This window comes from Macroventuria anomochaeta, assembly GCF_010093625.1.
Source record: "Macroventuria anomochaeta strain CBS 525.71 unplaced genomic scaffold BU25scaffold_24, whole genome shotgun sequence".
Lineage (NCBI taxonomy): Eukaryota > Fungi > Ascomycota > Dothideomycetes > Pleosporales > Didymellaceae > Macroventuria > Macroventuria anomochaeta.
The window spans coordinates 429,675-442,109 of NW_022985385.1; the positions used below are offsets into that span (position 1 = coordinate 429,675).

At 58.6% G+C, this 12,435-nt stretch overlaps 2 protein-coding genes across 2 annotated transcripts; both read left to right on the plus strand.

Moving 5' to 3' along the window:
• Positions 1–429: 429 nt before the first annotated feature.
• BU25DRAFT_412442 (uncharacterized protein) lies at positions 430–2,637 on the plus strand. The gene is made up of 2 exons (XM_033706793.1): positions 430–719; positions 790–2,637. Exons 1-2 carry the CDS (start codon positions 477–479, stop codon positions 2,422–2,424), a joined length of 1,878 nt encoding a protein of 625 aa, XP_033559982.1. The 5' UTR covers positions 430–476; the 3' UTR covers positions 2,425–2,637.
• A 2,499-nt stretch (positions 2,638–5,136) lies between these two features.
• BU25DRAFT_492688 (uncharacterized protein) lies at positions 5,137–12,353 on the plus strand (the record flags this gene model as incomplete). Its single annotated transcript, XM_033711658.1, has 3 exons — positions 5,137–5,582; positions 5,648–10,512; positions 10,565–12,353. 3 exons carry the CDS (start codon positions 5,137–5,139, stop codon positions 12,097–12,099), a joined length of 6,846 nt encoding a protein of 2,281 aa, XP_033559983.1. The 3' UTR covers positions 12,100–12,353.
• Positions 12,354–12,435: the final 82 nt, after the last annotated feature.

Sequence of the window (12,435 nt, forward strand, 5' to 3'; positions counted from 1 at the left end):
CCCCATTCGTGCAGCCACAACCAGGATGCTAGCGCGCACGGGTCGCTGGGGACAACAGCGCGACCCTCTCAAACATCACCGCCATCTGCCAACACACACCCCGCCCACCTCACTGACGGATGCGATTAACTACTAATCTCCACAGGGACAGGGACACTGACATTACGGCGCCGCTGCGACAGGGACCAGCGGCCAGAAGATTTGCATCTGGCAACGGTGCGCGATCGTCGTCACAACACGCCGATTCGCTGCTGAAACAGTCAACAGCTTTGACAGCAGAAGAAGCAGGAACGACCCCGCCTGCTCTCTCGCGTCACACCTCTCGCTACCACTGCGCGCAGTACCATACTGTGTCTGCCAATCACTCCGAAGATTCACCAGGGCGCTAGTTTCACCACCCCGCCCAGCCAACGCTGCGCGCTCTTTCCTGAAGCCCCCCCCCCCCTGCGGTCGACGCCGCAAACCGTCCTGCCACCATGGTAGGAGCGGAGACGCCACCTTCGCCTCCGCCTCGGGGCAGCGGTTTTGGCAGCTTGCAGGAGGAACTGGACTACTACAAGACTGCGTACGAGACGCTCGACGCAGAGCTGCAGGAGTTCCAGTCGTCCAGCAAGGAGCTAGAGGCCGAGCTCGAGCGCGATGTCGAAGAGAGCGAGAAGCGGGAGCGCAAACTGCAGGAGAAGGTGGAACGGCTGGGCTTCGAGGCTGAGGAGTGGAAGGTATGTTCTCCACGACCATGGCGGTTGCTTTACTACGTTCAGGGGAGCGGGCAGCTGACCAGCACTGCAGACCAAGTACAAGCAGAGCAAGACGGAAGCCAACAGCGCGCAGAATATCCTTCAGAAGGAGATTACCAGCCTGCGCGATGCGCAGCGAACACTGCAGCTCAGGCTCCGGGACATGGAAGTCCAGAACGACGACTTCGAGCGGCAGACCCGCAACCAGACCTCGTCGCTCGAGGACATTGAGACAAAGTACAACGTGGCAATCGAGCGGGAGGTCATGCTGGAGGAAGAGATCAAGATAGGGGAGCGAGAGCGAGAAGGACTACGTATTGAGACTCAGCGACTTCGGGACGAGCTGTCAGATCTGAAGATCGAGTCGGAGATCACACAGGAGAAGCTGCGACTGGCAGAGGCTACCATCGAGAAACACCACCAGCGCACTGTTTCGAACCACTTGGCGAAGGACTCTCTGACATTGCGACCGCGCTCACCCATGTCAGAAGCTTCCACCACTAACACAAACCTCTCTTCGCCGACCGCAGCATCCACCCCACCGTATATGCAGTCGGATGCTCTGCGTCCAGACTCAACGCCGCCCTCACCACCACTGTCCGATGCGCCCCTTGCGATACGCCCAATACCCTTTACGTCCCCCCTACCCACAAGGAAAGCCTCAATTGCGTCGCGCGACCCAGCTGCTACGCCGAGAGCGGGAACATTCGCCCGTCCACGCCACGCACGTGGGCCGAGTGTTTCTGGAATACCTGCACAAGGTGCTGCAGGCGGCGGCGGTCGACGCACGCCTTCAGTCATGCGCCCCCCCAGCGCTGTACCAGGACAGCGGCCAACTCGACCCAGTATCGGGGGCAATACGTCGGCAACTGGTCTGCCAAGGTCTGGCTCTCTTTACCAGATTCGAGGACTGATTGGCAAGATGCAGAAGCTCGAAGAACGAGTACACTCAGCACGCTCAAAGCTGCCGGCACCCACGTCCACACCTCCACGAGCGAGCCCTCGAGCTCCGAGCGCAGCGGGCAACTACCTACCAACTTCAGTCTCAATCAGGAAACGTGCGTCACAGGCGTCGACCTCAGCCTCTTCCGTTCAAGACATCGCGAGTGGTGGTGGTGTAGGCCGGCTCTCATTCGGTGTGCCCTCAAATGCAAGCAACAGTCGACCCAGCAGCCGAGCGTCCATGTCATCCACACCTCAACTACCGAGACCCACGAGCAGACCCAGTCCAGTAACCAGAAGCAGTACCACGCGCACACCTGGCACGCGAACACCTGGATCGCGCACTCCAAGCACACGCACACCCAATACACGAAACCCGCTGGGCCACTACTCGTCAGCGTCGATGAGCGGCCGAATAGGAAAGGCCCCTCCTCCGATTCTGCACCTTCACGAAGGACGACAGTTTGGCCGCACATCTCTGAATAGGCATCCGAGTGACCACGGCCATTCACAGTCTCTGTCCATATCGCGAAGCGACACAGGCAGCGACGAGGGCGATGAGAGTGAGATTAAGACGCCCGTAGGGCGACGTCTGACTATGGAGAGGAGCGGTATTCCCACACCAGGTAGCGCGCTTCCAAGGAGGACAAGTGTGGGAAGGAGGATAAGCGCAAGCATGGATGGTGGCATGGGCCCTCCGGTGCGTCCACGGAAGATGTCGACGTATGAGGAGGAGACGTACTAGGCTTGCGTGCTTTACCAGTATTTGATTGGAGGCGTTTATACCTTAGGGCTAGCATGGATTTGGCGTTGGAGCATTGGGCGTTACGCAGGTACCAGCATCATAGGGTGGCACTTGTGCATAGCGTGAAGAGGGGGAATGCAGGGAAGAGCAGGCCATGTGCTGAACCATGGCAATTACATATCACTTAGATACCAATACCATCCCCTTTGTCAATACCCATGTCTAGTTGAAGCTCTGCATAACGGACCTGGGTGGCTGGTGCAGTACTTTAGCCTTAACCGTGGGTGCGCCTTCCAGCTTAGGACCTGGTACCTCTCGCCAACACTGCACGCTTGCACTCGCTGATATATTCAGTTTGCCAGTCCACCTGCGCACTTCATGCTTCTTCTCTCTTACATCTCCGTCCCTCCAGGCCCCTTTCGTCTACGATCGTGCTGCCGCAGCTATCTTACTCCATCGAGCGTGCGAATCACAATGGCCAAAAAGGCGTTCAACTTACAGTGTCCAAGTGACCATCCCTCGATCACAATGCCAGGACGACCTTTCTGACACAAGCACACAGGCATTTATGATGGATTGGGACATCTCCTCGTGCACTCAAACTTCGCTGTGGAGCCAGTCGGGTTGGGGCCACTTTCACATGCAAATGACACCCGACTCGAGAAGCGCCTACAACTCCAGTTTCCTGAACGCGAACAACGAAGAAGAACACTTCTCCCACAAGCGCCAATCAGCCAGACATCTGCGATGGGTAGCGGACCGGACCATTTCACCCTCCATTCCTGCTCTCCAAGGCGTAAAGCGCCCACGTGCTCGAGCCGCACGAGAGGCCTCAGCATTCACTTTGAAGTCGCATCAGAATTACAGCAATCTAAGGCGATCTCACGGCTTCGAAGACGTCGAAATAAGCTCAGGAACCGTTCGGCGCACAGTCGACTTCCAGGATAGCCTACCGTGGTGTTGCGGGTGGTCCAAGACCTGGGGAGGGGAAAAAATCGTACGATTTGTCTGACATGTGAAAGGCACATGCAGCGGACCGTACCGGCGCCCACCCCCAAGGCCAGCGAACCCTGGATTTGGTGCATTGCCCCGTGTTTCGTTCGGTATGGTCGGAATGCAGCTCGGAACTAGCTGCAGGTGCTTATCTGACGTATGTGGTGTTGTTGAGCACCGTGGTGTTTGGTGAAGGCCGCGACGTTGCGCGCAGCCCTCAAGCTCGCTGCGCTCGAGCGCACTCCACGCAGCGCCTATAAGTACTCAGACGCCGGCTCCGACACCACACGCCGGCTTAGACGTGCGACCATCTCTCAACGTCATGTACAAATATAGCAGCCTCATATATTTATTGACTGTCTGAGGACACTTCCGAAGCGGACAAGTCAGGCGCTGATTGGGTGAGCAGCCGGAGTCCGAGAGTCGGTCGGTGGAGGAGAGCCGAGTGCGCAACAACCACGGTACATCTTGGGAAACTCTTGTAAGCTGACAGCGAGGCTTGGAACACGATTACAGGAGACAAAATCACATCAACTCAACAGGCAGAAGGGTGCCTATCTATGTTCGCTGCAGAGGCATTGCGTGCGCGCGGACGATAACGAGCAGGAGCGCATTGTTGAGGATGCGGGGGAGAGGGCAGCATGCTTGGGAGCGGAGCAGCGGCAGCCTGGAGGCCACTGAGCAGCTGCTGAGAGATAGCGAGGGCTCAACCGCCTCTTTGTATGGAACGTGAGGATTGGTGTTGGGGTGACGCGCAGTGCTCGCGACCAGGGACTAATGCGGAACATTTCCCAACAGTTGGCATCCTGGACGAGCCTCCCAGGCTCCATACTCAGGACACCGAGCACTCCCTGCACAGCGAGCCAGGAAGCAATTGCGGCAGACGTTGCACTGGAAGCTTCTTTTCGGCCATCTCGCGGCGGCCGAGACGTCTGTGCCGTTTGTCGGAAGAATCAGGACAGGGGTGTCTGTGGTGTCTGTGGTGGTCGATGGGCGGTGATGGAGGGTCCTGTTTTGGGGCTAAGGCTGTCTTCGGCATCGTGGGCGATAGGCCTCAGCTCAACAGCTCGGGATGAGCTTGGGGTGTTCCGTGATGGGCCAAAGGGCCATGTCAGTGCTTTGCGGGCTTTACGGGCAGATCAAAAATTTAACACAGACACGTCTCCCGGCGCTGCGTCTCCTGCTTCTGCTTCCTCCCATCCCACACCCTCTCATTGCCCTCCCGCAGTGAGATTTCCCATCACAACCTTTTTTGACTACTTGCACTCGACTGCGAGTAGTGTGTCAGGCTCTTCGTTACAAGCTGCTGCTCCCTCCCGGCACCGGCACGTAATAGAACGGGTGTTGGAAGGTCGAGTACTGAGAATTGTACACCGGCTCCACTCTACACACACTACCATCTACCAAATTCCTCCTCTGTCCGGACGCTCCCACCGGTCAGCTCCCTCAACTCCTCACGAGACCTGTAGTTTTTTTTTTGTTGCAACTGCAGCTCCGCCGTGCTTCTTCTCCCCGCCCAGAGACGCTGCGCACCGGGCTTGATCTACAGACACTAGGCCGAGCTCCAGCTCCCTTGTCGTAGGTTATAAAAATTGCCCGACTCCTCACCGACCCAGACGCTGTACGCCTCCCCCTCACACCCAGTTCACCCCCTCCCCCCCACCACCCCCACGCGCACCTCCCAGCGGCAGGGGACGAATTGCAGATCCCACGACAGACATGGCGAGCGCTGCACCCAACGGCGCCAACGGCAGCGATGCCAATGGCGCGCCGAGCAGCTACGCGGCCCAGTTCGATCTGGCGCCGCACTTCATCGGCGGCAACCAGCTGAGCGCCGCCGCGCCGGGCAAGGTGAAGGACTTTGTGGCCGCCCACGACGGCCACACGGTCATCACCAACGTGCTCATTGCGAACAACGGCATTGCGGCCGTCAAGGAGATCAGGAGCGTGCGCAAGTGGGCGTACGAGACGTTCGGCGATGAGCGGGCCATCCAGTTCACCGTCATGGCGACGCCCGAGGACCTGCAGGCCAACGCCGAGTACATCAGGATGGCCGACCAGTACGTCGAGGTGCCCGGCGGCACCAACAACAACAACTACGCCAACGTCGAGCTGATTGTCGACGTGGCGGAGCGGATGAACGTGCACGCGGTGTGGGCGGGGTGGTAAGCATATCTCTCTACCTACATGGGATCACAGGGATCGCAGCGATCGCTAACTCTCGATGCAGGGGCCATGCGTCCGAGAACCCCAAACTGCCCGAGTCGCTCGCGGCATCCCCCAAGAAGATCGTCTTCATCGGCCCGCCCGGGTCCGCCATGCGCTCGCTCGGCGACAAGATCTCGTCCACAATCGTCGCGCAGCACGCGCAGGTGCCCTGCATCCCATGGTCCGGCACCGGCGTCAATGAGGTCGAGGTGGACAGCGCGGGCATCGTGACGGTCAAGGACGACGTCTACGAGAAGGGCTGCACCAAGAGCTGGGAGGAGGGCCTGGTGGCGGCGAAGAAGATCGGCTTCCCCGTCATGGTCAAGGCGTCCGAGGGCGGCGGCGGCAAGGGCATCCGCAAGGTCGAGCGCGAGGAGGACTTCGAGCAGCTGTACAAGGCCGCCGCGTCCGAAATCCCCGGCTCGCCCATCTTCATCATGAAGCTCGCCGGCAGCGCGCGCCACCTGGAGGTCCAGCTGCTGGCTGACCAGTACGGCAACAACATCTCGCTCTTTGGCCGCGACTGCTCCGTCCAGCGCCGTCACCAGAAGATCATCGAAGAGGCGCCCGTCACCGTCGCCGGGTCCAAGACGTTCCAGGAGATGGAGAAGGCCGCCGTCTCGCTCGGACGGCTGGTCGGCTACGTGTCTGCGGGTACGGTCGAGTACCTGTACTCGCACTCGGACGACAAGTTCTACTTCCTCGAGCTGAACCCGCGTCTGCAGGTCGAGCATCCCACCACCGAGATGGTCACGGGCGTCAACCTCCCAGCCGCCCAGCTCCAGATCGCCATGGGCCTGCCCCTCCACCGCGTGCGCGACATCCGCCTGCTGTACGGCGCCGACCCCCACACCAGCTCGCAGATCGACTTCGACTTCTCGACTGCCGGCAGCGCCCAGAACCAGCGTCGCCCCACCCCCAAGGGCCACTGCACCGCCTGCCGTATCACGTCCGAAGACCCCGACGAGGGCTTCAAGCCGTCTGGCGGTACCATCCACGACCTGAACTTCAGGAGTAGCTCCAACGTCTGGGGCTACTTCTCCGTCAGCTCGGCTGGTGGTATCCACAGCTTCTCCGACTCGCAGTTCGGTCACATCTTCGCGTACGGCGAGAACCGTCAAGCGTCGCGGAAGCACATGGTTGTCGCGCTCAAGGAGCTGAGCATTCGCGGTGACTTCCGCACCACCGTCGAGTACCTCATCAAGCTGCTCGAGACCCCGGCTTTCGAGGACAACACCATCACCACCGGCTGGCTCGATGAGCTCATCACCAAGAAACTGACTGCTGAGCGCCCAGACCCTATGATCGCCGTTATTTGCGGTGCTGTCACCAAGGCTCACGTTGCGTCTGAGGCGTGCATCAGCGAATACAAGACATCTCTCGAGAAGGGTCAGGTGCCTTCAAAGGAGGTCCTGAAGACCGTGTTTCCCATCGACTTCATCTACGAGGGCTTCCGGTACAAGTTCACAGCGACTAGGTCCACCCTCGACAGCTTCACGCTCTTCATCAACGGCTCCAAGGTGTCCGTTGGTCTGCGCGCGCTCGCCGACGGCGGTCTCTTGATTCTGCTCGGTGGAAAGTCGCACAACGTGTACTGGAAGGAGGAAGTTGGTGCCACCCGTCTCTCCGTAGACGGCAAGACCTGTCTCCTCGAGCAGGAAAACGACCCCACTCAGCTCCGCACCCCGTCTCCCGGTAAGCTTGTCAAGTTCACTGTGGAGAACGGCGCACACATTGCCAAGGGCCAGCCTTTTGCTGAGGTCGAGGTCATGAAGATGTACATGCCTTTGATCGCACAGGAGGCTGGTATCGTCAACCTCATCAAGCAGCCGGGAGCTACGCTCGAGGCCGGTGACATTCTTGGTGTCCTAGCCCTGGACGATCCATCCAAGGTCAAGTCGGCTCAGAACTTCCTCGGCCTTCTCCCTGACATGGGTACACCCCAGGTTATGGGTAGCAAGCCCCCGCAGAGGCTTGCTTACCTGTCTGGTGTTCTGCAGAACATCCTCCAGGGTTTCGACAACCAGGTCATCATGCAGAGCACACTCAAGGAGCTCGTCGAGGTTCTTCGCGACCCCGAGCTGCCCTACGGTGAGTGGAATGCTCAAGCTTCTGCTCTCCACGCACGCATGCCGCAAAAGCTGGACACCACCCTCGGCCAGATTGTCGAGAGGGCTCACAGCCGTCAATTGGAATTCCCTAGCAAGCAGCTCAGCAAGGCTTTCGACAAGTTCTTGGCTGAAAACGTCGCCAAGGGCGATGCTGAGCTCTTGAAGGCTGGTCTAGCTCCTCTTCTGGACGTCATCCGCCGCTACTCTGAAGGTCTCAAGGCACACGAGTACAGCGTGGTGCTCACATACCTCGAGCAGTACTGGGCTACTGAGCGCCTCTTCTCTTCTCGCAACTCCCGAGACGAGGAAGTCATTCTCAAGCTCCGTGACGAGAACCGCGATAACATCGCCAGCGTCGTACACACTGTTCTGTCCCACACTCGCGTCAGTGCGAAGAACAACCTTGTCATCGCTATTCTCGACCTCTACCGTCCCAACAAGCCCGGTGTTGGCAACATTGCCAAGTACTTCAAGGACACCCTCAAGAAGCTCACGGAACTCGAGTCAAGGCAAACCGCCAAGGTGTCGCTGAAGGCTCGTGAGGTCCTTATCCAGTGCGCCATGCCTTCTCTCGAGGAGCGTACTTCGCAGATGGAGCACATTCTGCGCTCTGCTGTCGTCGAGTCGCGCTACGGCGAGAGCGGTTGGGACCACCGTGAGCCCAACTTCGAGGTCATCAAGGAGGTTGTCGACTCCAGGTACACTGTCTTCGACGTCCTCACCCAGTTCTTCGTTCACCAGGATCCCTGGGTCGCACTCGCTGCTCTGGAGGTGTACACGCGTCGTGCTTACCGTGCGTACCAGCTCCAGAACATCAACTACCACAACGAGGGCGAGCAGCAGTGCCTGTTGTCTTGGGACTTTGTGCTTCGCAAGGTTGGCGAGGCTGAGTACGGTCTTGCTGTTGAGCCCTCTGAGCCCGGCACACCTAGCACTCCTGGCTTCGAGCGCCCTCCTCGCATTCACTCCATGAGCGACTTGTCCTCGTGGAACACCCGCTTCGACAACGAGCCCACTAGGAAGGGTGTTGTTGTTCCTGTCGAGTACCTCGACGATGCGGATGAGTCCCTCGCCAAGGCTCTCGAGCTGTTCCCCTCTGCCGGTGCCTATAAGAAGGGTGGCGTCAGCCTGAAGGATGGCCTGTCGCTGAAGCGTACCCCTACTAGCGGCGTCAATGCTCCCAAGCAAACTACCGATGAGCTCACCGGTGTTCTGAACGTTGCTGTCCGTGACATTGAGGGCGTCCACGACGAGGAGATCCTCGAGCGTATCCTGCCTATTGTCGAGGAGTACAAGGAGGAGCTCCTTGCCCGCCACATCCGCCGTCTCACTTTCATCTGCGGCCACAAGGACGGTACGTACCCCGGCTACTACACTTTCCGTGGACCCAGCTACGAGGAGGATGCCAGCATTCGTCACGTCGAGCCTGCTCTTGCCTTCCAGCTTGAGCTTGGGAGACTGTCCAAGTTCAACATCAAGCCAGTCTTCACTGAGAACCGCAACATCCACATCTACGAGGCTGTTGGCAAGGGCGCTGAGAGCGACAAGCGCTACTTCTTGCGTGCTGTCGTCCGTTCTGGGCGTCTTCGGGAAGAGATTCCTACCGCCGAGTACATGGTCTCCGAGACTGACAGGTTGATGACGGACATTCTGGATGCTTTGGAGATTGTCGGCACTTCGCAGGCTGACATGAACCACATCTTTATCAACTTCTCTCACGTCTTCCCGCTCAACCCTGCGGAGGTCGAGGAAGCTATTGGTGGCTTCTTGGAGCGCTTCGGTCGCCGCCTCTGGCGCCTCCGTGTTACTGGTGCTGAGATTCGCATCATCGTCACGGACCCTCAGACCGGCATTCCCTACCCTCTCCGTGTCATCATCACCAACACCTCTGGATACGTCATTCAAGTTGAGATGTACGCGGAGCGGAAGTCGGAGAAGGCTGGCAAGTGGCTCTTCCACAGCATCGGTGGAACGACCAAGATCGGTGCTCTCCACCTTCAGCCAGTCACCACTCCTTACCCGACTAAGGGTGCACTACAGCCCAAGAGGTATAAGGCTCATCTCATGGGAACTCAGTACGTCTACGATTTCCCCGAGCTCTTCCGCCAGGCCACCGAGAACAGCTGGACTGCAGCAATTGCCAAGCACCCTTACCTGCGCGACAAGCAGCCGCCCAAGGGTGACTGCCTCGAGTACTTCGAGTTGGTGCTCGATGACAACGACAACCTGGCTGAAGTGAACCGCGACCCTGGTAACAACAACATTGGTATGGTTGGTTGGATCGTCACAGCCAAGACGCCCGAGTACCCTCGCGGCCGCCGCTTCATCATCATCGCCAACGACATCACCTTCAAGATCGGTTCCTTCGGTCCTCAGGAAGACAACTTCTTCCACAAGTGCTCTGAGCTGGCACGCAAGCTCGGCATCCCGCGAATCTACCTTTCGGCCAACTCCGGCGCTCGCATTGGTCTTGCCGAGGAACTCATCCCCCACTTCTCGGTTGCCTGGAAGGATGCCAACAGGCCTGAGGCTGGCTTCGATTACCTCTACCTCACCCCCGAGAAGTACGAGCACTTTGTTGATGGCAAGCGCAACGATGTCATTTGCGAGAAGGTCGATGAGGCTGGCGAGACACGTTACAAGATCACCACTGTCATTGGTCAAGAGGATGGCCTTGGTGTTGAGTCGCTCCGTGGCTCTGGTCTCATTGCTGGCGAGACTTCGAGGGCTTATGAGGACATTTTCACCATCACTTTGGTGACGTGCCGCTCAGTTGGTATGTACCTCACACATTCATGTTCTACAGCACCCATGCTAACTCTTTGCAGGTATTGGTGCTTACCTTGTCCGTCTCGGACAGCGTGCCATCCAGATCGAGGGCCAGCCCATCATCCTCACTGGTGCTCAGGCTATCAACAAGCTGCTCGGTCGTGAGGTCTACACTTCTAACCTCCAGCTTGGTGGCACTCAGATCATGTACAGGAACGGTGTATCTCACATGACCGCCGATGATGACTTCGAGGGTGTCTCTAAGATTGTCAAGTGGATGTCGTATGTGCCTGACAAGAAGGGCAGCCCTGTTCCTATCTCGCCCACAGCGGACGACTGGGATCGCGATGTCACCTACTACCCACCTGGCAAGGCTGCCTACGACGTCAGGCATCTCATCGCCGGAAAGGAAGACGCAGATGGCTTCCAGTCTGGTCTCTTCGATCGCGGCTCTTTCGAGGAGAGTCTCGGTGGTTGGGCCAAGACTGTCGTTGTCGGTCGAGCTCGCCTCGGTGGCATCCCTGTGGGTGTCATTGGTGTCGAGACTCGCTCCGTCGAGAACGTCACACCTGCCGATCCTGCCAACCCCGACTCCATCGAGCAAGTCACTTCTGAGGCTGGTGGTGTCTGGTACCCCAACTCGGCCTTCAAGACTGCCCAGGCCATCAAGGACTTCAACAACGGCGAGCAGCTACCCCTGATGATCCTCGCCAACTGGCGCGGTTTCTCTGGTGGCCAGCGCGACATGTACAACGAGGTCCTCAAGTACGGTTCGTACATCGTCGACGCCCTCGTCAAATTCGAGCAGCCCATCTTTGTCTACATCCCACCTTATGGCGAGCTCCGTGGTGGCTCCTGGGTCGTCGTCGACCCCACCATCAACCCCCAGTACATGGAGATGTACGCCGACGAAGACTCGCGCGGCGGCGTCCTCGAGCCCGAAGGCATCGTCGGCATCAAATACCGCCGCGAGCGCCAGCTCGAAACCATGGCCCGCAACGACCCCACCTATGGCGCTCTCAAGCGCAAGCTGACCGACCCGCAAACACCTCAGGACCAGCTGCAGTCCATCAAGGCCGAGATGACAAAGCGCGAAGAACTCCTGCTCCCCATCTACGGCCAGATCGCCATCCAGTTCGCCGACCTGCACGACCGCTCCGGCCGCATGCAGGCCAAGGGCGTCATCCGGCAGGCGCTGCGCTGGCAAAACGCGCGCCGCTTCTTCTACTGGCGTCTCCGCCGCAGACTCAATGAAGAGTACATTCTCAAGAAGCTCGCGTCCGCCGCAGCGCCCTCGCAAGAGGCGCCCAAGCACGACGCCGTCACCCGCGCGCGCAGCATCGAGATGCTCAAGGCGTGGAGCCAAGTGCCGCAATTCGAAAACGACGATATGAGCGTCGCCACGTGGTACGAGGAGAACAGGAAGATAGTGCATGAACGCGTGGAGAAGCTCAAGAGCGATGGGATTGCGCTCGAGATTGCGAACTTGATGCGCAAGGACCGTGAGGGTGGGCTTAAGGGCGTTATGTCGCTGCTGAGCACGCTGCCGACGGGCGAGAAGGAGGAGGTTATCAAGATGTTGACCAAGGCTTAGGCGAAGTTTGGAGGAGAGAAGACATGTAAATTAGGGAGGAGGATACTGAAGGATGGGGATGTTGCTGCATGTTGCTGCATGTTGCTGGCGTGTACCGTCGGTTCTACGTTCTACGATTTACGGGGGCTGGGCTGGCGCGACTGCCTATTAGCGTTGTTGTAATCTCTTCATACATAGTATACAGCCGTCGAAGGGTGCAATGTGTTGGGAGGCACGGAACATACCTGAAGCTGCAATGTATCACTTTTCAAAAGGAACTCATCCGAACGACACGAACATCACCGAGTCTCGCTTTGATTTCCAACCCTACTGGCGGTAAAAGCTACCGTGGACAAA